At 41.4% G+C, this 23804-nt stretch overlaps 1 protein-coding gene across 24 annotated transcripts in view; it reads left to right on the top strand.

The window, feature by feature from the left end:
- The window catches only part of EPB41L3 (erythrocyte membrane protein band 4.1 like 3), a 146742-nt gene that overhangs the window by 67059 nt on the left and 55879 nt on the right, over positions 1-23804 (top strand). For 22 of the 24 annotated variants that reach the window (XM_032920129.1, XM_030497478.1, XM_030497497.1 and 19 more), the window contains exons 2-3: positions 11255-11454; positions 16500-16697. In XM_032920129.1, the coding sequence (XP_032776020.1) occupies positions 11266-11454; positions 16500-16697 (387 nt within the window). In that variant the 5' untranslated portion in view covers positions 11255-11265. The remainder of the gene's footprint in view (positions 1-11254; positions 11455-16499; positions 16698-23804) is intronic. The other 2 variants (XM_030497558.1, XM_030497524.1) reach the window with 1 other exon arrangement.

Genomic DNA, 23804 nt, shown 5'->3' with positions numbered 1-23804 from the left:
GATCCCAGAGGAGTTGAAGTACAAAAAGCTGGCTGTCTGATGCCATTGGTTTGGTTGTTTAGACTCGAAAGATTTTAATTTGTTTGGGGAGCCAGTGGTTTCCTGATGCGGTGCTCCAAACTGGAAAGTTTCTTATTTGATATTGCAGGGTGTGTTTTGTGTTCAAAACTGACATGAATGACTGGGAGATTAAAATCTAAATACAAAGTGAATAATCTATCTCAGAAAAACAAAAGCTATTATGACTAAACACACTGTGATGCCTCATCATGTAGCCTTACTGCATCAGACATGCTTAATGCCTTCAAAAGTTGAAAAATAGGATGTAAAATTAGTATGATATTTGGGGTGGGAGGGTGGGAGTGGGGGTGGAATAATGAAGAGGGAGCACTTTTGGCCCCAGGCCTCAGCATGATGGCTCTCCTCACATGGAGACACATTTACTTAACTAGGACCCTGGAATCAGGGGTGGTTCCTCTGGGGTTTTTTCACTATCTGTGACTTATTCCTTTCTTTCATGTCTGCCTGAGTTTGAAGTTTTCCCAATTACTTTAATCCATTGTTCCAGAAAATCTGCAGGACCACAGGGATGGAGAGTGGGCACTGGCCTGGGATGCCATGGGCCAGCCATCCATCCCTCAAGTACCCTGTCTTGCATGACCCGTGTCAGATGGCTTCCTCCAAGAAGAAATGATTGATGACCTCCTTATAAAAAATTTTTAAAGGCTCCGTTCTGGGCAGGTTCATGGAAAATATTGTGGCCTGCTGAAGCTGAGCAGGCTTCAGGCAGCAGTATGCGAGGGTCCATGCCAGGTCTGGGAGCAGGGAGCAGAGCTCTTGGCTGCAGTGCTAATGTGTCTTGCTGGGACGATGGAAATGGCAGTCGCTGGCTGAAAGAGTCATTAGCCAGCTGACTGCAAAACGTCTGTCTTCTCTGCCCCGAGTGCTTCCTCTTTTCCATCTTTGAACCACACTGAATTGGAGAAAAGGCTACAAAAACTTAAAAAATAATCCCCCCCAAACCATAAAAATGGAGGAAAATTATCCATTTACTACAAAGGAAAAAAAATAAAAATAAATTGTGATACTACATCTCTTTTGCAAGTAACAGGCTGGGGGAGGTGGTGTTAATTCATCAGTCACTTTTTCAAGCACTACTAAGTAAAATAAAACAAAAACCCAGCTGGTTTCTTTGCTGAATTCTAGGTGGTAAGATGTCCAGGAAATCAAAAAAGCCATATTGATATTTTAAATTTCAGTTCATCATTTGTTGTTTTACTTCATAAGCTTTTGCATCACCTGAGTTAGAAAGATAAATGTCTGTTGAGAGGGAGCAGGAAGACCTTGCAGGAGATTGGCTTGATGCTCTGATGTATCCCTTGCCTATCTGATTCCCTTGTTCCTGTGAGGTTAGGCAGGTCACCAGCTTGGGAGCACTAGAGCACGGTCTATTTAGGTAGTGTATGAAACAGAAAATATTGTTCACAGGTGTTACAGTATTTTGGCCTAAGGGTAGTGTGATAATGTAGCACACCTGCCATGTGTCAGCAGCTCCTGCAACTCTTTTATTTATTTATTTTAAATTGTGAATTGATTTTATTTTGTGCTCAGTATAAGAGAATATGAACTTTAACGATCTGATGCCTGAAGCACACTCAGTCTCTGTAGCATTAAATACGACTTTTAAATAGTGAATGATGCAGGGGGGCCCCACGTGAATGTCTGGCTCCAGAGCAATTCAAAAAGGTCAAAACCTCATGGAAATGTAACCCAGGTAATCAAAGTCACTTTGTAGAATACCAGGGTGTGCCATTGAGGTCTCTTTCTTGCGTTTTTAGTTTCTCAATGAAATAATCCATCAATCAGTTGTAATCACAGCACTACAAGAAGTTTTGCTGTGTTTTGTTTTGCCTATATTTCTTTTTTAAGTGAAATGAGGAGAGGGTGAAGGTGGGGGTGTTTCTATGCAATTCTCTCATGACCAGCATTTGTGGGATGCTGCTGTAGTCTCCCTTACTGGTTCCTTCATTTCCTTTTCCTCCTCCTCACATCTGCCTCCCCCCTGTAACCTCCTGTTGTTTCTCAGCATACTTATTTATTGAGTTACTTGTGTGTTATTTCTGCTCCCCCTTACCTTCCTGTAATTGCAGTATTTGAACGGATTAAAGCTTTTCAGTGAGCAGATGCTTTGCTGAAGTCTGTTATAAGCAGCAGTTTTTTGTGTTTCTCAGGAGTCCTCCTTTTACCTTTTGGGGGTTTTGTTTGGGTTTTGTTTGGTTGGTTTGGTTTTTTGTTTGTTAGTTTTTTTGGGTTTTTTAATGAATGAAATAGCCACACTTGGGTTTAATTTCTGTGCACTTCTACAGTTACACCCAGTGCTCCCAGGAAAGTTGGCATGGTCTCTTCCATACAGCAGCCATCTGCAGGAACTGCGGCGTGAGCAGTGATCCACGATCCTGCTTTTGGAGCAGGTGGATGAATCTTGGCACTGGGGATGAGGGGGGCAGAGCCAGCCTCCACTCTGGGTGTAGGAAAGGGTGCAGCGGCAACTGCACCCCATTGTCTGGAGACCTCTACAGAGAGTTTGGTGGGAGAACGCAGTTCCCTTCTTTGTCTGGTAAAGCCATGTCTGCCCATGGGGAAAACTGCTTGTATCAGCAGGGTGGGAGAAAAAACAGCGAAAACGGCTTATGGTGGCCTGATTTTTCTTGTCCTGTTCAGAAATTAGGGTAGCCTTGGGGTGATCTAGGGGATATGACCAGATGATCTGGTGTCTTCAGGGCACCTGATCAGTCATACCCTTCATAAACTTTGCATGCAGGACGAGCAACAGAAATAACAGTGTTTCTGGGTTTTATTGCTGTTGGAAGCCACCCATCATGAGAGCAAAACAGACACTGGTAATTTCACGGAATCATAGAAATGAAAGGTAACCAGGAGATAAAAATGTTACCCTGTCCATCCATGTGCTCTGAAGCAGAAGGACATATATGCATTTTGTGAATTCACAGTTGCCAATCCGAGTGGAAGGGGTAGCAAAATCAACAAAATTTGATTTGCTTATGCTTTATAAAGTTGCAAACTGAGAATTTTGCTGCTGCTGTTTATCTGTACATAAGTCTCCAGTGATGACTCCACACAGCTACGGATAACCTGTTCTTGACTGTCATTATTGTTGCTATACCATCTATTCTAAATCCCACTTGATGACAGTCCAGTTCTTGCTCCACTGTTAGCAAATTCTTGATTACTTTCTTTCCTCAAGAAGCTTATATGTATTGCAAGGCTCTTATCAGCTCCCCTCTCTCTATTCCCTTTCTCAGGGTAAACAAACTCAGCTCCTTAAACCTTTTTCTGCTGTTCACATTTTCTGAACCTGTTATTCTTCCTACTCTCTTCTTGGCACTCTTTAATGCATATTTCTCAAAAGCTGTGAATCCCAAACTGAAATACAATATACTTTTCCCTGCTGCTGCAGAAGGCAGAACAGGTTCAGCATCATGTCCCAGACAGAAACTCGTCTTGCTTAATGTGTGACTTCAGACCCTCATGCTGCTTCATGCCTGCTGCTTAAGCCATAGCTTCCCTATCACTTTTCACTTCTGAGGTCCCCACTTATGTGACTGTGACCCTTATGGGAATGTAGTCAGATTCAGCTCATAGATGGTTTTCTGTCAGACTACTTTTCTGTAAGTCTGTTGAGGATGCCAGCAGCGTGCTCCAGCCTCCCCAGTGGGCATGGATTGGGCACTCTCCTTCACTGATGCTCAAAGGGCTGTGATTCCTCAAATTGATAAGTTCTCACAGGTTGTCAGTGTGCTTCTGATAACTGTTGGCTAGGATTTGGGGTTGGTTTTTTTAATCACTTGTATAACTGGGTTTTTTTCCCCCGTTTAATAATTTAAACTATTTCTGTGGTTCACTTATGAAAAAGTCACGCAGGGCTGTTTTAAAAGCCTTTCTAAATATAGCCTCTGTCATCTGTACCACTTTCTGTTTATCAGATGCCCTGTCAGAGAGAGTGAGAGAGACATTGCGCTAGTTTGGCATGACTTTTTGATATGTTCTTTTTGACTGTTCATGGTTTTTTGTTGTTGTTGTTAGTTGCTTTTTTTTCCTAATCTCATTATTTTTACAGGATTAGAAATCCTTTAGCATTTTGCTCCAGTAACTTCTCTGGTATTAAGTGTGCTGTAATTTCTGGCTTTTCTGTCCCCACTTTGCTTTTTAAGATCAGGTGCTATGTTAGGTCTTTTCATTTCTTTTAGACCTTACCTGGCCTCTGTGGCATCTGCAGAGTAGTGGTTAATGGTTTAGAGATGATTGCTAGTGGTTGCCCAAGACCTATAGGGGCATTTCCAGTGGTTCCTGCTGACTTGAAACGGCCTGGCTTACTGATGTGTTTGCTCTGTTCTTCCCTCACTCCTCCAGCCTGCACTTGCACATTCTGCACATGACGTGAAAGTTGCCCCGGGTATCTGGTCCCAGCTAGCTGCTGTGAAATGAGGCGCTGAATAATTCAGCCTTTCCTGTGTTCAGTAACAGGCCTGATTTTCCTTCTAAATCTATTCATAGACTCTTCCTATTGTTTGCTGCATCTCTTGCTGATTGTAAGTCACTTTGCATCCTAGTTCTCATTTCTCCTTATATGTTGATGTTGTTCTTGTATGTTCATCCCTGAGTCATATGTCCTTGGTTCTGCTTCGGCGTACAGTCCCTTTTGGATATATTTCCTCCTCCCATCATTTAGAAACTGCTGGCACTTCCCATCCCCACCCTTGCTAGGTAGAGGATAATCTTTCTAGAAACACTTAGCGCATTTTCTTTCAGTGGTAGTACCAGGGAGGTGCATGTGTGCCTGAGGTGCAGGAGTTTTGGATCCTAATGGGTAATTCAGGTCTGCCATTGCCTTTTTGTCCCTTCTGAAGGGTGTGTCTTTTGGTTTTAAGGTGTCTCCTCCATCTCCTCTGGATTACATGGCTCCTTCCTCAGATGTTGTCTCCATTTTTCCTTCTTTCAAGAAACTTGAAGAAGGTGATTTCACTTCAGATTTCACTCAAGAAATCTGTACCATGCACTTTCCTAGAAGGCCAAATGAGTATTTTAACTCATCCCATGTTCTGTAGCACTTCCAACCAGCCTTTTTTTATTATTGAGAATTAACACCTCCCTATCCTCCCTGAAGTCTCTCTCCTGCACCTATGTTTGGGCCCATGGCTGGTGCCACCAGATCTGTTAAGTCATTTAACACAGAGCGTGCTGTGCTGGCATGATTGCTGCTCATCCTGATGCTTAGCACCTTTCTCTATTGCTTTTCCTCTTGTCAATCTTGTTACTACTATTTTTACTTTCTTTTAGTGGGTTTCTTTCCCCATGCTGACTCTAATGTGTTTGTGTTTATATTTTTAATGTTTAAGGTGCAATGCTAAGGTTGCATTACAGCCAGTGTGTTTGTGAGCTGAAGTAGAAGGATTGCACTTGCTGGGCTGGAGGCTTGCATTTGTGTTAGACAGGTGGGTGTCCAGTGATGCTAGAATGAGGGGTGCTCCTTCCCCCTCCCCATGCTGGAGAGGTTCAACACTCCCAGCTGAGCCACTAGGCCCCCCAAAATCACACTGGTGCTGGCGCAGGAGAGGTGACAGGATCATGCAGTTAGGAGGGGGCACATCCAGTTGGCCTTTTGGGGTTTTTTCCCACTTGTGTTCATTAAGGCCATGTCTCTGCAGTTGCTTTGGCTTGTTGGTGTCCATTGGAGAAGCCATAATGTCAGGAAGATGCCTCCTCTCTAAGGCCTCTGGTTGCTGCTGGCACCAGAGGATGGTGATGGATAAAGAAAGAGCTGGTCTTAACTCCTGGCAAAATGCAGCAGAGGTCGTGCCTCTCCTGGGGACCCTGCACCAGGCTTTTGTGGCTGAGGTGCCTCCTGCAAGTGAGGGCAAAACTCACCCAAATTAAAGAGGAACAATAAAAAGCAGTTGTTCTCCTAATAAGGAACCCAGCTGGAATGAAGTGAGCTGAAACTTGAAGCAGTTTGATGGAAACAGTTTGTGTTTCAAACTTAGAAGTCGGCGTTCTGGCATGTATTCTTTTCTTGAAACATATATTGACATTTCTGTTACTGCTCATTGCAGCAATATTGTTCTCCATATGCTCTTCTCATCAGCAGCTCATCATTATTGGATAAATATGTCTCTAGTTCTGCAGAACATTATTTTTGAAGTATGGAATCATTATTTATTACATAACTTCCAAATTTGGACTTTTGCAATAATTCAAAACAATCTTCAGAAAGTATTGTAATTAAAGTAGAACTTTCCACAAAGAGAATTAATTAGTTCAAAAAAGCATTTAAATGCAAATCATTAATCTGTGCATTACAGGAAATAGTAGCTATGTATAGTACATTTAATTGGTTCAATTTTGTTTTGTCATTGCATCTCAATTTATTTGGAATTAATTTGCAGTTTCTTTTGTAATGTGACTTCCGTTTGCTTAATATAGCAGATGTGTTCGCTAACATGTATTTATATATAAATAAAGGTTTATTTATGACTGCTGGGTTAATTAAATTATGGATTCTGCTGTCAATTATCTGTGAATTTTGATGCTCAGTAGATGTTTAGTCTGGAGAAGAGAAGGCTCAGGGGGGACCTTATCGCTCTCTATAACTACCTGAAAGGAGGTTGTAGTGAGGTGGGGGTCGGTCTCTTTTCCCAAGTAACAAGCAACAGGAGAAGAGGTAACAGCCTCAGGCTGTGCCAGGGGAGGTTTAGATTGAATGTTAAGAAAATTTTCTTCACAGAGAGGGTGTTTGGGTGTTGGAACAGACTTCTCAGGGTAGTGATGGAATCAAAAACCACATAAATGAGGCCCTTAGTGACATGGTTTAATGGTGGCTTTGGCAGTCCTGCGGTAGTGGTTGGGCTTGATGATAAGGTCTTTTCCAACCTAGTTGATTCTATGATCCTATGCTTTAAGTCCATAGCAAGTAATTGGTAATGGAAATGGTAATGTCCCAAGCTGCAGTATGTTGGTAACTGTAGGTAACGAGGACTAGGTGCGTTGGAAGGTTTTAAAATGTAGGCTTTTTGTGCAAGTGGTTTGCAGGTTTTGCAATCCCTGTGTATTGTCCTTACTTTGTATAGTCTAAGGGTATGAAAACATTTATTTTCTGTGATTTGATCTAATAAAAATTATTCTAAAAAATGTCACGTAGTCTTTTGAAGTTGTGTTTTAATACCTTGATAGTATATGAATGTTTATCTTCCCTTAATTATTCTTCTGCAGCAGTCACTTATATTTTAAACCTTCACGCTGCTGAAAGTACATATGTTTTTAACTTAATTTTTAAGTAGTCAACTAAAATAAGCTAGTTCTTGGGGTTTTTTGGGGGGGTGGGGGGGGCTTTGTTTTGGGTTTTTGGGGTGGTGTTTTTTTTTCTTTTTTCTTTTTTCTTCTGTTCTTTTTCTTTTTTTTTTTTTTTTTTTCAAAAGACTTGATTTTCATTCTGTTTGAATTCTGTAGCCAAATTGACTTCAGTCTTTAACTATCCAGTGTTAGCAGCATCTGTGTTAAGTTTGGACTCAGCTAATCTTTTGGAATTTTTGAATATTGGGTTGTAAGCCAAAACTTAGCTATCCAAGAGCACATCTGGCTTGCACAGTATTACCTCATTTGTATAAGGTAGTGCTCATAGTGTCTTTTCATTAATTTGTTTTCTGTTTGCTGAAAAGGGGAATTTGATACAGGGGTTGTGCTGGCAACAGAAAAAGTGTAAGGAACCTCAGTGATTTCTTTCTTCCTGTACTGAAATTCGCATTGGAAGTCATGATTTTGGTACACATCCAGGTATCGTAAATAAACAAGAACTTCTCAGCCAATTATATTTGACAAATCAGTAGACACTTAGCTATTTTGTCAGGTTTGCTGTGACAAAGGTAGAGTAATATTTATGTTGTTAAATTTCTTAAGATCATTGTTATTCCTTGCAATAAGTGAAATCTCCTCTGCCTAGGAGGATTGTTGTGCCATTTGTAAGAAATGAAATGCTTTCAAAGTGCATTTGGATAAAGCAGCCTTTTGCTGAGGAAGGCAAAACAACCAATTGTTTTGCACTGAGAGAGGAATTTTGTTTTCTGCCTTGCAGTGTAGGTATTTTCAACCTGCACTAGATGGAATGAGATAAATTGTAACAGCACAATCATCTGAAGAGTTTGTAAGAAATTGGATTCAGAATGTGTGTGTTTTGCTTCTGTTTACATTTGTGAGATAACAGCGTGAAATCAATAGTATTTTGTTCTCAGTATTTGTTATTAAACATATTAACATGCGTACGGAAATAACGAAGACATTTGGAAATGGATAACCTTGGGTTAATTAAATCCATCTGCTGTCTGACTAATGACAGGAATATTGTATCCAGGGAATCACTTATGCTAAAAGATTTGATAACTCACAAAAAGTTTTCTAACAAAGCACTCTTAGAGCAAGCAAGGACTCATGTAACTGGAGAGAAAACCAGTCCCAGAGAGTTACTCACAGTGTTGTGAGGCTCTGCTTCATGTGGGAATGTCGCAGAAGTTAAGAACCACATTTGTTGTTCCTTGAGATACAAAATTATAGCTGGCAAAAAAAGTAAAGCTTGATTTAATCTCTTGCTACATGAAGTTGTGTCTATGAAGCTAATTTAAATGGCTGTGTTTCCATGCTCATGAACAGCCAGGATACAAATGTTCATTAGGAAAGAAGCTACATAAGGTGCAAAAATGAGCTTCCAGAAACACATTGATGACAGCTGAAGGAAGACAGACTTTTGGTTCATATTGACTATCAGTCTGATCCTATACAGATTAATGCCTTGAGATACTTGGGCTGACTGTTCCCAAACAGCAAATAATGATAGTTGCTTCCTATTTACACTGCCCTAACTTATATCAAGACGGAGGGGAAAAAAAGGCTTTGTGCTACAACTTCCAAGCAGTACACTTTGTGTTGGTCATCTGTGGTGTTTGGTGAATGTTTTTTCTAGCTGGAAGGTAGTTTTTTGTTGCTTCCTAATTCATAGTTTATGGAAAAGAAAATCAAAAACATAATTTGATTTTGATTACTTATTTAGTTGGTTAATTTGCATGTCATATCTTCGTACACCTGTACAAAACATGGGTTGGGGGTGGGGGAGTTAGTGGAGACCTGGGTGCTTTTAAAGCAGTGCACCCATAATCAGCTGAAAAATTGTTTATTCCATATTCATCTGGGAGATGGACAAAACAAAACTCTGAGAGATTAACATTGTTCTACAATTTAATTTTTAAAACATAAAAAAATAGTGGCTTAATAGAATTAAAAATGGAGTTTGATCTACATTGAAGGAACTTGTTTAGGCTTCCTTTGTAGTGAGTTGGATGGCGTCATGCTAGTATGTGATTTATCTCAGCTTAATGCAGGCATCTAAAATAGGTCAGTGCTCTGAAATGTCTGGCTTTCTCCTCTACGTTTAAAGTGACCATCTCAGATGTGGACATCTGAAGTTTGATTAGGTGAATGCCTTTCTGACTGTCATATTTTAAAAGACATGAGTTAATTATTGCTTTTTGTGGATGGTAAAGGCAATTTATTAAACAATACATTTTAATATGTATTTTTTATATAACTGTGCCGGTTTGAGTGTAGAAATTTACGATGTATTCCTAAAGAAGTGTGTCACACGTTAGTACTTTGAAAATATGGCCTGAAGCATAAATCTGCCATATATGCTTTCTAGTTCTGCTTCTCTCTTGTGCTGTTCTGGCATGCAGGAGGTAGGAACATGCACTCCCGGCCCCAGTCACAATGCAAAAACTGAGCACAGACTGAATGCTGTGCACTTGCTTGATGTAGAGGTACACATACTCACTGTAGAACTTAGCCTTGAAAGTGCAGAATACATAAATGAATTTGAAAATAGTAATTGGCCTAATTAAAAACATTTCTGTCAAGTAATGTAGCTTATTAAGCATTTAAGTAAACAAAAAAATAAAAGCCTGTACTTTTTTTTGTGATTCTTAATTAACATGCTTCTACTAGTAAACATTGTAGTGTATGTTAAGATTTGATAGTGACTTCCTAGCAGATGAATTAGCAGATGTATATTCTGTGGAATTGCTTATATTTACATAGTAGCTATGGTTACCAGGTTAAAGAAATCATGGCCTGATGATGAACAGAAATAGATTACAGCAGACTTGTTTGTTTTCAAGTTGCTTAAAAGCAAAATGCTCAAGATCGCGAGGACTAAGAATGTATGAGTAACAAACATAAAAGCGCACTCTGCTCAACTGGCACAAAGTCTGCTTTTTCAAATCCTTGTTTTGATACGAAATCACAGTATGTTTTTTTAAAGTTGGGTTTAGCTTGTATGTAGTTTGAGAATTGGGTGCCACACACACATTTGTAATTAAACTATTCAATTGAAATAGTTAAGATTTTGAATGAATATTGTAATATTTTAATTTTCATTTAGTACTGGACAAAGTTAAGTTCAAACCTAGACTTTTCACATTCAAGGAAAGTCAAATTCATTTTAAATCTAATATGTAAAATGACTTAATGGAAGTATTTATCTTTTCTTCTAGATGCTCTAGCACTTAGAAAGAAATGACAGAAGTGTTGATGAATTTGAGTGGGAAGGACGGAAGTGGGCTTGAGGACAGTTGTACATTTGCACTGATGTTGGCGGGCCCACTTTGGATGTTTCTAGCATAAATGTTGCCTGGAAGCATCAAAAGTACTTGACTCCATTTCTGAAAGGGAGTGCAGGTGCTGAGAAGTTCAAGCCCTGTTGACTTTAATGTAAAGAACAAAAGATTTAGTGTTTTCAAAAGTTTCCACATGGTTCAGAAACCCAAACTGCAGTGAATTGTGTTGGATTTAGGGCCCTCAGTCACATGAGCTTTTCTCAGTATGTTACTCTCCTTTATGGCTATTGCTCCTCATCCTGTCACTGTGCACCACTGGAAAGAGTCTGGCACCATCCTCCTGGCACCATAATGTAAAATAAGATTTTATGGCAATGCGCTCTTCCTTAGAGTATGCATTTAGACCTGGTCTTTTGTACCAGGGAAGGTTTTCTAGGGAACCTTGTTGGGCCACATTAGTTATAAAAGCTGAGCATACGAGACTAAAACTTGTGCCTGATGTTTCTCCATTTTGTAAGCCTAGCTTACGAATTCACGGCTATGAGATCGTACTCAGTAGGTGTACTCACCTTGTTTTACAGAATAACCAACCATGACTACGGAATCAGGATCGGACTCCGAGTCCAAGGATAAGGAGCAGGATCAGCAGGAGAGCCCTGCACAGCAAGGGGCGGCAGAGACCCAGCCGCAGGACCAGCAGCAGCTGAGCGAAGAGCATCATAACGCACTCGAGCAGTTCTCGGCTGTGGCAGCCCACAGCACACCAGTGAAAAAGGAAGAGGTAAGGGAGCCTCTGCATGCATGCTTGCTGCACCCAACTAGCTACCTGTCCACTTATGGCTCCTGGGATAAAATGAGCCTGGTATGCTTGGAGTGGAAATATATATTCAGATATGCATGGAAGGCTGTTTGGTGTGATACTGAAGATCTTGACTGGTTGGTCTTTAGCTTTTAAAAAATAATAGTTCTGATGCAGAATGTTTGGAAGTTCGTGTTAGGTCTTTCTGTCTCCAGCGCTTAAATATGAGGGTAGTCTTATTAACTAAGCAGGAAACATCTGCAATCTACCATTTGCATTAAATAGCAACCACTGCCAGTTTTTAAGAAGCTGAAGATGTTTTAAGAGTTTATTTCTTTGACACCTGCTGAAAACTGATTTCATGCTTGCTTGTCTGATGTGTGAGCCATGAAGAACCTGTGGACCCTTAAGCTTCTCGTAGTTCTGAAGTGACTGCATTATAATTACTTTAACTATTCATGTAATAGGTTTCAGAAGAGCTGTCACATGCTTTTCCATTTGGTTCATTGTTGCACTTATTAAATTTGTGGAAGCTGCTTTCTTTTTCCCTGTTAATAATTTCCAGTCAATAGGATTAACAGGCATTGTTCTTCATGGGTAAGTGACACACAATTACTGAGGTACCTGCCAATCACATCTCTTAGCTCTGTAAGGTTATGACATGCACTTTATTGCATTCACTTTTGAAGAGGGGAATAAGTCAGTCTAACTCCTCCTCTCCTTCATCCTTTAAAAAGTGGGGTCCTGTTATTTTACCTAGTTGTGAGACAGTGCTGGTGAAGCAAGCAGATACAAGGCGTTACTTAAAAACAGTGTGACTGCTCCTGTAGAAGCTCTTTAGGGCTGGCTGTGGTCTTGGGTTTTAAACAGAGCTACAGCCCAAACTTGCTGTTGGTGGGGAAAAAATGGGGGTGTCAGCAATTTCAGATACAAAGTATTTATGTATCTCCCTCATTTAAGGGTGTATTATATCAATGCTTGGAGCAACAAATGTTCATGGGACCAAATTAAAAGCGATGTCTTATGTCTGACTTCTCATAGCTTAAGAGGCAGACATGGCAGAGCAGGATTTCTGGTGTTTATTTCTACTGGAGGTCAAAGATTGGAAGAACTGCTTATTTTTTCGATTGCCAACCATTTTTACCATTGATATAACCCTTGATCATCCTCACTCCATGCCCAGCAAAGACACCTCTGCTGTTGCTCCCACACCCACCAATTATGTGTTGGGAGAATTTTGGTCTCTGAAAGAGGTGAGAAATTGCATGTAGTTACTTTGGGGAAAAGAGGCAGGGATGCTTGTCCAGAAGAGAAAGGTACTGCAGAAACTGGTATTAATTTAAAGCGTAATTCTATCAAGCCTAGGCATAAGTATTATTAATTCTGTTCTTCCAGACATCTTCAGTAATCTTTCTGTCCCCAGTTAAAAAAAACAAAACAAAACATAAAAAAACCCAAAACCCCCTTAGACACCAAACTTGTCCATCTGTGTTTATGTAGGTGTGAGTTTGGAGACCTGAGACGCTCTCATTTGCTGTGTGATCCCTTTCTTTCCCAAAGAAGACCACCTGTGAGCCAGTGTCTGTAGAAGCCTTGATAGAAGAACTGGGTTTGTGAAGGCACATGTGAGACCTTCTCACTGAGATCACCAGATTGAATCCAAAAGTCCATATTGTAAAGTGACTACCAAATCCAGCTGCAGTGATCTGCCCAGTATGTTTTGTAGTAGCTTAAGTGTCTCTATCACAGGAAAGAACTACTTAAATGCAGCTCTAAGAGACAGAGCTATTGGTAATGGTGTCATTAAAAAAGCCAATGAGAGAACCTTGGGAAGAAAGATTTAAGTTACCAATCCATGACAGTAACTTTTTGTCATTCTATACACATAAAAAAGAACATTTTAATGAAGACTTCTTAATGTTGAGATTAGCAGTTACTAGAGAAATGAGTCCTTCCTATCACGTATAGTAATGCAATCTTACTATCTTCCTGCCTTCCTATCTTGTTGAGAAAGAGCAAGAAGGTATCGTGGGAGTTGAACACTAACTGAGCAACTATGATCAGTAGATGAGATTCATGTGTTGTGCAAGCTTGGTAACTTCATACTGCAGTAAGAAGCTATGAAGCATCAAAGACGATTACTGCTGAAGCCTGTGACTCCAAAGGCTTTTTTCGAGAGAGGAGTCCAGCTTCAGAAGGGATTGGACATGCTGTGTCAGAGTAAGGTGCAGTAATATAGATGAAAATGAGAGACCTTATGCTGAAAAAACCTCAAATCCTAAAGCAACCCATGCTGCACTAGAATTTAGTCCACAACACTGAAAATACTGCAGAAATAAAGCACACAAGTATCTTGGAGAAGAATTTAGGAGAAAATGCAACTGTGCTTGCAGAGTTCAAAATAATTCACTGAGTACATGGGTTTTCACTGGCCGCTTTTTTCCCCCCTCTTCTTAGATACCAGAATGTCAGGTTTCTTTAGGAAGAAGATGCTTAATACAGTCTGAAAGTACCTCAGTGCCTGAACATGTCAGCATAGTTTGGGGGATCTTCTGTAATACTTCTTGGCATGTTTTGTTCTCCAGACAAATGAGAGAAAATCCATTGTATGATTTTAACATAGACACATTCCCTTGATCTTCATGTAGATGGGAACCTTAACAAATGAAATAACCTTGATACTATTTTTTTAAATATTTATAAATAAGCAAATATCTGCTATAGTCTTGAGATACCAAATGTCTTAATGAAGATACGTAATCACCAATCCATTGGGATTCGCAGAAATGTTTGCAGGCAGAAGATGATTCTAAAATTTAAATGGCTGCTCGGTTCCCTTGTTGTGGGCTTTTCTCTCAAGCAGGTTTTCTGTTTTATTGAAGCAGATTAATTCCATGTATCTGTTTTGAGATTTTTATTGTCGTTCTGTTGGAGAGGGGTGCTAACTCTCACAGAAATCTAATGAGCCACCAGGTACGACAGTATATTTTTTCCAGCCCTGGAATGACTTTTACACTCACAGATGTGCATGTGCACCTTCCCTGGCAGGTTTCTTTAACAAAACATATGGAAATCATCAAAGAGCTCCTCTGCCCAACGTCAGCAGCGCAGCTTTTCACAGAGGCCCTAACAGGAGACATCTTCAGTCTTGTTCTTGGTGCAGTAGGTTGGACCAGTGCCAGCTGGCCGTGGTTTTGGTAGAGGGGTAAGTGGCCTCCAGCCTTGCTGTGAGCATGGAGGAACTCTCCCCATTCCTCACAGCAACTGTGAGTGTTAAATGCTCAGCAAACAGCTAATCCTCTGACATACATTGTGCCTTCATCTCCCACCAGTCTTCAAGGTATAAGAGAACCTTGATATCCAGGCACAGAGCTGGTGTCCAAGTGCTGGAGCTAGATGGGGAAAGAGCTGGCTGGCATGGGGCTGCTCCAGGGGAAGAACTTCCACAGCTCAGGGAACAAGGTGGATTTTTGAAGCAGCTCTTACTATTTTATCTTTCTAGTCCCACTTTCTTTTAATCTCCCCACCCAGGGAAGCCCAGAAGAACACGGCCGTGTGTCCTCTCTTGCAGGGAAAGGAGGACTGTGGGGTTCTCCCCACCTCCTTGCATTTGCCTCTTTGTGATTTGTTGGGGCTTTGGTGGGAGCTGGCACTGTTGGTAGCACAGCTGACTCCAAATTCCTTTTTCCGCCATTCACCCAAAGGCAGAGGTGAAGCCTGTGGCTTGTTTGTATGAAATCTCTAGGGGAAAGTTCCCTGTGATTTAGCAGTATGCTGTTGTTGCTGGTTATATGATGCAAGGTTGTTTTGCTCTCAAAGCAGATTAAAGCATTTGGATGGATTTGCTCCATTCTCATGAAGGTTTATTATATACAATGAATGGAAACAGACTTGGAGGATTAATTTACATTATATTTCCAGCAATGTGTGTTGCGTATTACTCTGACATCATTCAGAGCCAGACATGTTTGGGTTTTCTTTCCTTGTAGTGAGATAATGGAAATAGGTTATTTTTGTTTTATTTTATTTAAGCTTTAGCTTAGGTGTTAGTTCACTCCCGTTGAGGTTTTGTTTGGAGACTATCAGGGGCATAACTGATGAGAAGGGTAACGACTGCAGCACAGAGCTGTAGGGAAGGTGAAATGCTGTAGAGCTGTTCTGGCTTTCATCTAGTGCTGTGGCGAGGACTACGGGCTGTGCTGCATCTCAGAAACTCTTCAAATGGTCTGACCCTCAGATAAACCCAAGCAAAAGTAAGCACAGTTGTTTCTCCTTGCCCCTTTTCCCCGCAGTGTATTTGTCTTTCAAATAGCACCTACTTCTTGCCAGCTTAAGAGACTTACCAGGCATTTGCAGAGAGCAAAATTCAGCCTCTCACCCTGTACTTATCATCCATTAGCCAGCTGGCTACACATGAAAGTTGTTTGGTCCCTCACTTCCGTCCTGTTTGTTTAACCCTTTGCTCACGGAGCCTTTCACACTCTCAGACATGTCAGCATCCCCCTGTGAATTCACACTGTCACAGGGATCCATGCCCTCATTCAGGGTACTGTTCTTTCACTGACAGCAAAATCAGTGCAAACCTGACGGTCTTTTCCTATTCTGTATGACACTGTGGAAGCATCAGACAATTTCATAGGTACACGACTTAAAAGTAATATCAAGAAACTGTAGCAATATCTGTTCATGACATTTACCAATTATTCAGCATTTCCAGCAGAGCAAACAAACAGGTCCAGGAAGTCCAAGTGGGATTTTGTACCTATGGAAAAAGTAGAAGCCTAAAGTATTTTTATACATGCCTATCCTTCATAGGTGCTCTCTACATTTTGGAGTGAGAAAGGAGGATTGGGAGGAATATGGGAAGTTTTTTCAATACAGAAAGGAGACTCCGTCCTGCATCAGGGGCTTTCTCATCCAAAGCCCCACACTAGGCTCACTTAAACGGTTTAGTACTGGATGCATAGTGTATTGCACAGCATGATCGGTTTATATCACTTGAAAAAGTATCCTTCTTTCTCTTTTAGGACACAGACAAAGAACAGGAGTTTGCTGCTGCAAGTGCAAAACAGCTGGAATACCAGCAGCTAGAGGACGATAAGCTTTCACAGAGATCGTCATCTAGCAAACTTTCCAAGTCTCCTCTAAAGATTGTCAAGAAACCGAAAAATATGCAATGCAAAGTGACACTCCTGGACGGATCAGAATATGCATGTGAAGTAGAGGTAAATTGCTTTTTGTCCTTTTTTTTTTTCATCCTGTCTGGAGGAAAATAGTTGAAATTAGATTCCTAATTAAAGGAAAAGAGTGAATGGTGTGATATTTCGCCAGTGCCAAGCACAAAGATGCCTCTGTTGTTTTCTCTGGAGGTTGAAGACGTTGCACAGATTTGAGCTGGGTGAGGGATCATGAGCAGTTCCTGGAAATGCCAGAGACTTTAGATTAATTTTGTGTCAGCACATGCCGCAACAGAATGCAGAAAATGAATTATGGGCAGCAAAGCCTGTAAACAAAGGATTTTGATCCCATCAGTCTTCTCTTTTCCTTGGTTATCTGCTGAGTTGAGACTCATGTTGAGTCACTGTCCAAACTAATTCTGACTATCATGAGATTAGTGGGGGCATGAGAGATACCCAGGGAAGACAGGGGAGACATCAAGAGCAAATAACAGTGAAAGTGGGGAGTTTTATGTCCTCATCCATGATGTCTGTGAATCCTAACTGTGTCTAAACGTTACTAGCAGAAAGGTGCTGGTGGTTTTCTGTAAGGAAACTCACCTTCCCTGCTGGGACTCTGCCGGGAGCCTTGTTTTGAGAGGGATGGTCTTTGCTACACTCTCACTTAGGAGCTAGTCTGTGCCTACAGGCAGACCCATGCTAAGAGGATGCCTTGACTGCAACCCCACAAGGTCACAGAGAAGCAGAAAGTGAGCAAATTCAGCATCTCAGAGTGAGCGTGAGAGTGGACTCATCTCAGAGTGGACCCATTTCTCTGTTCGGCTGTTGGCACCAAAATGGTCTTTGGACAGTGGACCAGCCTGCTTTAGGTCAGAAGGCCATGCACACAAGGCAAGGCTGAGCCTTAGCAGCAGCCAGGAAGGAAAGGATGTGTGTTGGAGGGCTTGGCAAAGCCAACCTTCCTTTGGATAACCACAGAGCACTGCAAAGAAAGGCCACCTGGGGAGAATGGGTGAGTGTAAAGGTAGAGATACAGGCTTGAAAGGAGAATCTGCAGGAACATGAAGGAGAGAGAGTGGAAGAAAGGAGTTCCTGACTGGGAGCCAAATCATAACGTCTTTAAAATCAGATAACGCTCAGCCCTTGTGTCCTCCAGCCATTCTCTTTTTAAGTGCTTTGAGAGTGGCAGGTGCAGAAGAACTTTATGATTTTTATTTAACTGCAGCTTCAGTCTGGGCCAAATTTTGCTATGCTAGGAGTTAGTTTCAGACAGGAGCTGTGATTTTACTGCTCGTACAGCAACTTAGCAGCTATGCTGTTGACTATCTTTTAATTCCACTGGACAGGTCTTGTGTTGTTTCCTTCAACCTAGCAATAGCTATCTGGCCACATAATTCCACTGGACAGGTCTTGTGTTGTTTCCTTCAACCTAGCAATAGCTATCTGGCCACATACTTTGTGACTATTAAATCATTGCAGAAAGCAAGGGCAGGATCTGAGAGAATGAAGAATTGCTTGCTGTAGGAGAAGATCAGGTTTGAGGTCATCTAAGGAACCTGAAGGTGCACAAGTCCCTGGGACCTGATGAGATGCATCCATGGGTTCTGAGGGAACTGGCAGATGAAGTGGCTAAGCCACTATCCATTATATTTGGGAAGTTGTGGCAGTCCAGTGAAGTTCCCAGTGACTGGAAAAGGAGAAACATAACCCAAGTTTTTAAGAAGGGGAAAAAAGGAAGACCAAGGGAACTTCAGGCCAGTCAGTCTCACCTTTGTGCCCAGTGAGATCATGGAGCAGATCCTCCTGGAAACTATGCTAAGGCACATGGACAATAAGGGGGTGATTAGTGACAGCCAACGTGACTTTACCAAGGGCAAATCATGCCTGACAAATTTGATAGCCTTCTATGATGGGGCCATGGCATTGGTGGGTAAGGGAAGAGTGACTGATGCCATCTACCTGGACTTGTACAAGGCATTTGACACTGTCCTGCATGGCATGTTTGTCACTAAGGTGGGGAGACGTGGATTTGATGTATGGACTACTCACTGGATAAGTAATTGACTGTATAGTCACACTCAAAGAGTTGTGGTCAATGGCTCAGTGTCCAAGTGGAGACCAGTGAGGAGTGGCATTTCTCAGAGGTTGGTATTGGGACCGGCACTGTTTAGTGTCTTTGTTGGCAACATGAACAATGGGATTGAGTGCGCCCTCAGCAAGTTTGCCAAAGACACCAAGCTGTGTGATGCAGTTGACGTGCTGGAGGGAAGGGATGCTATCGCAAGGCACCTTAACAGGCCTGAGACGGGCTTTTCATGAGCATGTAGTGATAGGACAAGGGGTAATGGTTTTAAACTGAAAGAGGTAGATTTAGATGAGGTATTAGGAAAAAATTCTTTAGTGTGAGGTTGGTGAGACACTGGAAGAGGTTGCCGGGGGAAGCTGTGGATATCCCATCCCTGGAAGTGTTCAAGGCCAGGTGGGATGGGGCTTTGAGCAACCTGGTCTAGTGGAAGGTGTCTCTCCCATGGTAGGGCGGTTGGAACTAGGTGATCTTTAAGGTCCCTTCCAACCCAAACCATTCTGTGATTCTGTACTTTCTTGGCCTGCGGTCCCAGTTTTGTCTGTTAAGATTAGCGTGCGAACCATTAAACTGGAAAATTGACTAATACTGACTTTGATGGAAAGAGTCAAACTCGTTTCAGCTTTAGCCACTTAGTTGTAAAATGTGAGTCACTTTTTGGAATACAATCAATCAAATTTTACCAAATAGGATTTCTATGGAAATCTTGTCTAGCAGGCTGAGCTTTATGAAAATATAAGCCTAAGCAGGAATCGAGATTTGTTATATTAGACTTCCACTTCTGAAAAAAAAAAAATGCTGTGAATAATACTTTCTTTTAGGAAGATCTGCTTTTTCACTAAACTTGGACTCTGTTGGAGTTGAAGTGTCAAAATGCTTGCATATAGAAGCCATTATATTTTATTGCTTGTCAGATTTCTCTACTTTGCACATATTTAATAGCTCGAATAATGTCCAGTATAAATTTTGTATGCATTTTTTCTACTTTGCTCCTGAAATATTTTGAAGTTGTATTGACTGTCATCAGTAATCACTTCATCAGCTTCTAAGATGGTCAGACTTCTTGGCAGAATGTAATATTGATGAGAATAGAGCTCTTAAAAGAATGAATCCTCGAATGACAAAGCTGTAAGGCTATGATGGTGGGCAGACCGTCGGGTTCATTGAAACAGAAGTTAGTTAGGACGCTCAAATATTTCGGGGAACAAGTGCAGCTGGCGTGATGCATGCATTTACATAACTTAAATGGGTGATCCAGACTTTGCATCCCTTCCTAGGTGGTACTGTCAGTATATTGTGTGTACTGAGGATGCAACTGTAGGTACCTCTCTGGCACATCCCACTCTGGCCCATGGGAACACTTGGTAGATCCCCAGGGGAGACCACTTCCCATATGCATAAGGTTCAGCTATAGCAAAAGAATGCTGTGTCCAGCCAAGAGAAATGATGTGACTTTCATTGTGCTTTTCTGCCAGGGAGAAAAAGTATATATAAAGGGAGTTAGTAGGGCAGGGAGACTGAGGGTCTGTCTCAGGAGACGTCTCAGGAAATCATGTAGGAGGCTGAAGGTGAAGTTCTCCTACAGTAATTTTGGGTAATAACAAAATTCTGTGGCTGTTTCACAGAAACTCAATGCTGCAGCATGAGAAATGATCTGTCACATTTCAGAAAAATGCTATCCTATTTTAAGGATCACCTACAAGTGAAATTACTGTATGCCTTTAAACTGTCAGGGAGGGGAAAGTATATTGGAAGACCTAACAAAATATGGAGGTCAGTGAATTCCCCCAGATTAATTCCTTAAAAGAAAGGGGAGAGGGGTGGACAACACATGGTAATCAAATATTTAATATTTCTATTCCATGTGTTTGACCCACCTAAATGCATTTTTCAGTGTGGACAGTGGCCCAGGCTAGGGATGTGACAGTCCGTGAATGTGAGTCAGAAATATCATCCCATGTTGTCAGCTCCTGTCTTCCAGCTCTGTCTGTGTCATGCGTCTTTCCTCTGAAGGCTACAAAGCAGTGTAATCTAGAAGGACCAGAAACTTAGAAATACAATTTTGAGCTAAAATAATACCTCTGTCAGTGAATCTTGATCTGGACATGGGCCAGGTGTTTATCCCTCCAGAACTGCATTCCCTAGCCTGGGAGTTGGGGGTCATTATAGAATCCATCAGTTACTCTATAGAGTGCTTTGCAAATGGCAAATGCTTTTATGTATGTTAAATATTAATATCACTTAAAAGGAGCTTATTGTTTTCAAGTAGAGCACAACCTAGAGCTTATCAATTATGTGTTTATCCAGTTAATGACCTGACAGCTGAAACTGCACGTACTCACAGATTGAGATGCTTCTGAGGCAGGTTTGGTTAATCCATTATCCCATTGGTGTCCTTTGTTTCAGAAGCCCCTTTTTCTTATTCCATATTTAATGCTGAGCATTCTTACTGCCTTTTGCTTTATCTTTTAGTCTCTCACATTCAGTACTTTGCATGTGTGACACCAGGAGTTTTTCATATTGTATGAGATGTATCTACAGGGATGGCCACCTAAGGGTGCTTCACCTGTCCAGGGGCAGCTGTTGGCTTTTGGAGCAGAAGTATTTGCTGTACAATAACATTGTCCCTGGTACCCTGTCAAAAAAAAAAACAGTCTTAGCATGGCTACATGGTTCTCCTGTGTCATGAAGAAGCTGGAGGTTTCTAATGGGTGCTCAGTCACAGGAGTTGATGCATTCTGCTCAGAGGAATACTGAGCAGTGATTTATACCTGGATGTTCACCCCTGATGGAAGTGGTTCTCTTTGGACTCTTCGTTGTGTTCTCCCAGCCAGCATCAGGATCAGAAATGCTCTTTGTCATAAGTGGTCAAGTCCGGAGCTGGGGCTAAAAGCGCACTTCCAAGAGGATGCCAAAGACTTCTCTGTTAAGCAAGCTGACCTTGCTTAATGCACTTTGCATTTGTTGGTTTGAAGAACCAAAGACAAAGCACGATCCAAAACTGCAAATTGGTTTCAGATAACCTTGAAAAAGACAATGAACACACTAGCTCAGGTTTTTCCTAAGATACAAGAAAACAATTAGAAAGACCTTATTTCTGGGTTTCTTTCCACTTTAAGTAGGGGTTTTCAACTGCTGTAGTATAATTATGCTATTTCTAGGATTTATTTCTGTCCTCTTCCCTCTCTGCCCCATCTCAATTTTCTGTTATCTCGACTACTGCATTTTAATTAAAAGATGCATGTGGAACCAGCTGTCATCCTGTCCCTTACATGTAGCTTAATTCGAGGTGTCTTCCTGAAACAGGTTGTAATTTGCCTTCGTTTCTGCTCTAAATATACACATGTTATTAAACACAAAGTGGGATCAGAAGGCTATAACATAATCTGTATAAATTAATGGTAAAATAATTAAACTTAATTTTCAAAGGCTCAGCTGTCTGAGCTCAATTTATGCTCTTTCTTCATTCCTCTACCACTCAGACTTTCTTATCGTGCAGGACACCAGTAAATGAAAACAAATGTTTCCATGGCAGCCTGTCTTGTGGCATCTCTGCAGCCCTACATCAAACAGAGTGAGTTGCTGTAGGATTCAGATAGGCTGCAGAGCACATGGAATGCTGACATCTCAAAAAGCATAATGATATCCCCTCTTCTTGGTGGGTGAGGGTCAGTTGAGGTAGAAGGGGACTGGTAAAATACACCGTTTGGGGGGGGTTTTCCTCCAATTTTCTTTGCCATGCTGCTGCTGGGACCTAGGCAGTAGCTGGGTGTCCCATGCTGAGGCTGCTGCTACACCTTTGTAGTGAACCTCTGGTGACTTCCTCCCTGATGGAGACACTATTTAGTGGGTTTCCCAACATTCACACTGGAACAGGTTGCCCAGAGAAGTTGTGGATGCCCCATCCCTGGAAGCGTTCAAGGCCAGGTTGGACGGGAGCATTGCGTTGCACATGAATTTTTCTTTTTCCTGTTAAAAAGTGAGAGTACGTGGATACTTCATTTAAAAAATAGGTCCTTAAAGATGGTCATAGGACAGGCTTCAAGAATAAAGAACAAGCAGATTTATTTCTGCCACTGCCAGAAATGAAAGAGAGTGGTGGCTGACTTCAGTGCTGCATGTGTTTCTTGTCCTGGCTTGCAAGGCAACCTCTGGACAAAAAGCCCTTCTGTGTTTCTGTATGGCAGTGGGGGAATACATGGCCGTGTTCTCCTCCTCCTTAGCATCCAAGCTAACCCTCCCCCCGAACCTGTCTCAGTGTGGATCTGCATGCTGCTTTTGCACAGGGAGTTCAATAACATTGAATTTCTCATCCATTTTGAGGTAGGCTTTAAGGTCAGGAAGGAAACTCTGTAATAAGCTGCACTCTGCTTTCTGAAGGATACAGTTTCAGTTACCCCCTGCACATTTTAATCGTTTAATGAATTCCACACAGCCTTTTGCAAATGACTTTACATGTGAAACTGATTATTGAATGCAAGCGGGAATTTTTTTTATTAAGTCTTTTCCTTTTGACCTGCTCGTTGCTTACATTTCAGTTAATTTAATATGAAGAGCTTTGTTTTAGTTTTCTGTTCCTTCCCTGGGATGCGTTTCAGTAAATGTGACTGGGTTGAGATGCATCGTCGTCGTCACACAGAATGTTTTCTGTCCACCGACCCGATAATTAGGGTTGACTTTGATTAGCCAGGGGGTTCAGTTAAGATCTATGTTACCTGACACATGTCAGTAGGAGTCTGGGTATTGCCTGAGTATGTTCCAGCTAATACAGTTAATACACAACTCTTCTGGTGTGTGTTTTCCAAGTACTGTAGGTAGCTTTTTATGAGTTAAAATCCTTGTCAGTTCAAGAGGCATAACAGTTTGGAAATCGATACTCATGTTGTCCAGCTTACAATAATCAACTGCGAGGCTGAGCAGAAAAAGTTTTTTTGCTTCAGTTTGGTAATTAAAAAAACCCAACAAACCAAACAACAAAACATTTGGGTTCCCTTTTAGTGGTGGTGGTGATGATGATGGTGATTATTATTATTATTTCACTAAAGCTAAAGAAATCTAAACCAAGAAAAAGT

Source organism: Strigops habroptila, chromosome 1, assembly GCF_004027225.2.
Source record: "Strigops habroptila isolate Jane chromosome 1, bStrHab1.2.pri, whole genome shotgun sequence".
In the NCBI taxonomy this organism is placed as follows: domain Eukaryota; kingdom Metazoa; phylum Chordata; class Aves; order Psittaciformes; family Psittacidae; genus Strigops; species Strigops habroptila.
The sequence above is the reverse complement of the archived record's forward strand: the minus strand, read 5'-3'. Positions and strand labels throughout refer to the sequence as shown.